General features: G+C 49.7%; 1 protein-coding gene across 1 annotated transcript in view; it reads left to right on the top strand.

Moving 5' to 3' along the window:
- The first annotated feature begins 377 nt into the window (after positions 1 to 377).
- The window catches only part of LOC111219684 (repetitive proline-rich cell wall protein 1-like), a 144,942-nt gene continuing 144,052 nt past the window's right edge, over positions 378 to 1,267 (top strand). The window contains exon 1 of the mRNA XM_022742401.1: positions 378 to 398. Within this exon, the coding sequence (XP_022598122.1) occupies positions 378 to 398 (21 nt within the window). The remainder of the gene's footprint in view (positions 399 to 1,267) is intronic.

The following is a 1,267-nucleotide window of genomic DNA, read 5'->3' as shown; positions in this document are numbered from 1 at the left end:
CTGTGGTTTCCAAGCAATTCTGCGATATTTAACTGCTAACAGGGTGTAAGTGGCGTGCCATACTACACCCCCCCCCACAAAGCCAATTGTGCATACTGACATCTCTTTGTGTTAATGTTGTTCATTTGCCATTAATCACACAGCGGCGTGCAGCGCCTTACAGAGTGTCTAACAGCAGCGATGAAATGGATGAATGCTGCTTCTTTTATTCCTTTCACTTCCCTGCTATGTTAGGCCTCACTGGAGAGTCCAGGGTGGGGGTGCGTCCTGCTGCCTCCCTCTGGGGCTGTGGTAGTTGGGCTCTACAGTGCCCCTCGTTGCCTGGTTGATTTACTCGTGATTAAATCATTTCATCTAAGCACATGAAAGGGGTCGCAATGGGGGGTGGGGGCAAGGAGGTAAGTATAAACACCTGTCTGCGCGTCCCGCGGTGTTTTAGTGGCACGGGGGGCCAGAGCAACATTTAAACTTTAATGAGTTGTCGGTTTCTGCTCAGCTTCTCTCAGCATGTAGTAATAGTGCTAACGTTACCTGGTCTGGTGGCGCCGACACACCAAGGTAACAAGGGAACAGAGCGCGCAGGGGAAGAGCAGAACCTCCGTTCATCTAAAGTACGCGTACAGGCGTTGGGTTTGTCCGGTATCGCCGGTGGTGGGTGTTCGCAACAAAATCCTTTGTCCAGGAGATGAATGCAAGCAGTGTTGTGGACGTTCTCTGTTTTATCAGCGTCGGGGGATGGGGTGGAGTTGGGGGGCCTTGGCGGGTTTGAACAGTTGTGAATTGAGACTCGCGGTCTGTAGTTCAAGCCAATTATGCTCTGGGATCAGGTGAGGAAGCAGACACACAGGATCTGCTCACTGGGCGATTCCGGCAGGTGTCGAGGTCTCGGAGTTTTTACTGTGATAGTGGAACGGTTAGGAATCTTTTTAGTGCACAGACGCTGTAGTTAAAAGGTTGAGGTCAAGTCAATCAAGTCATCTGTATGTAACTCAGTTTTAACGACACTCCCAGCGAGCAAACAGATGAAACTCTGAGAACAGAGAACTGATGACGCGTCAAGCGCAGACCTGAAGAGACCCATACATTTACCAGTATGTACACATTTCAGAACCACTGCTGCAGTGACGCTCACGCACCGTTTTCTTTCTTTTTAATCTGTACCACCTTCCATGAGCTCTGAGAGCTGGCACTCCCACCCTCAGCACAACTCTGAAAACAACCTTGTACAACCCTGAATGGTTTTTCTCAAAAACTCTCGATGTTCAAC

The sequence above is a fragment of the Seriola dumerili genome, unplaced genomic scaffold (genome assembly GCF_002260705.1).
Source record: "Seriola dumerili isolate Sdu_G_001 unplaced genomic scaffold, Sdu_1.0 BDQW01000068.1, whole genome shotgun sequence".
NCBI classification, from domain to species: Eukaryota; Metazoa; Chordata; class Actinopteri; order Carangiformes; family Carangidae; genus Seriola; species Seriola dumerili.
This window is presented reverse-complemented; position numbering and strand designations above follow the sequence as displayed.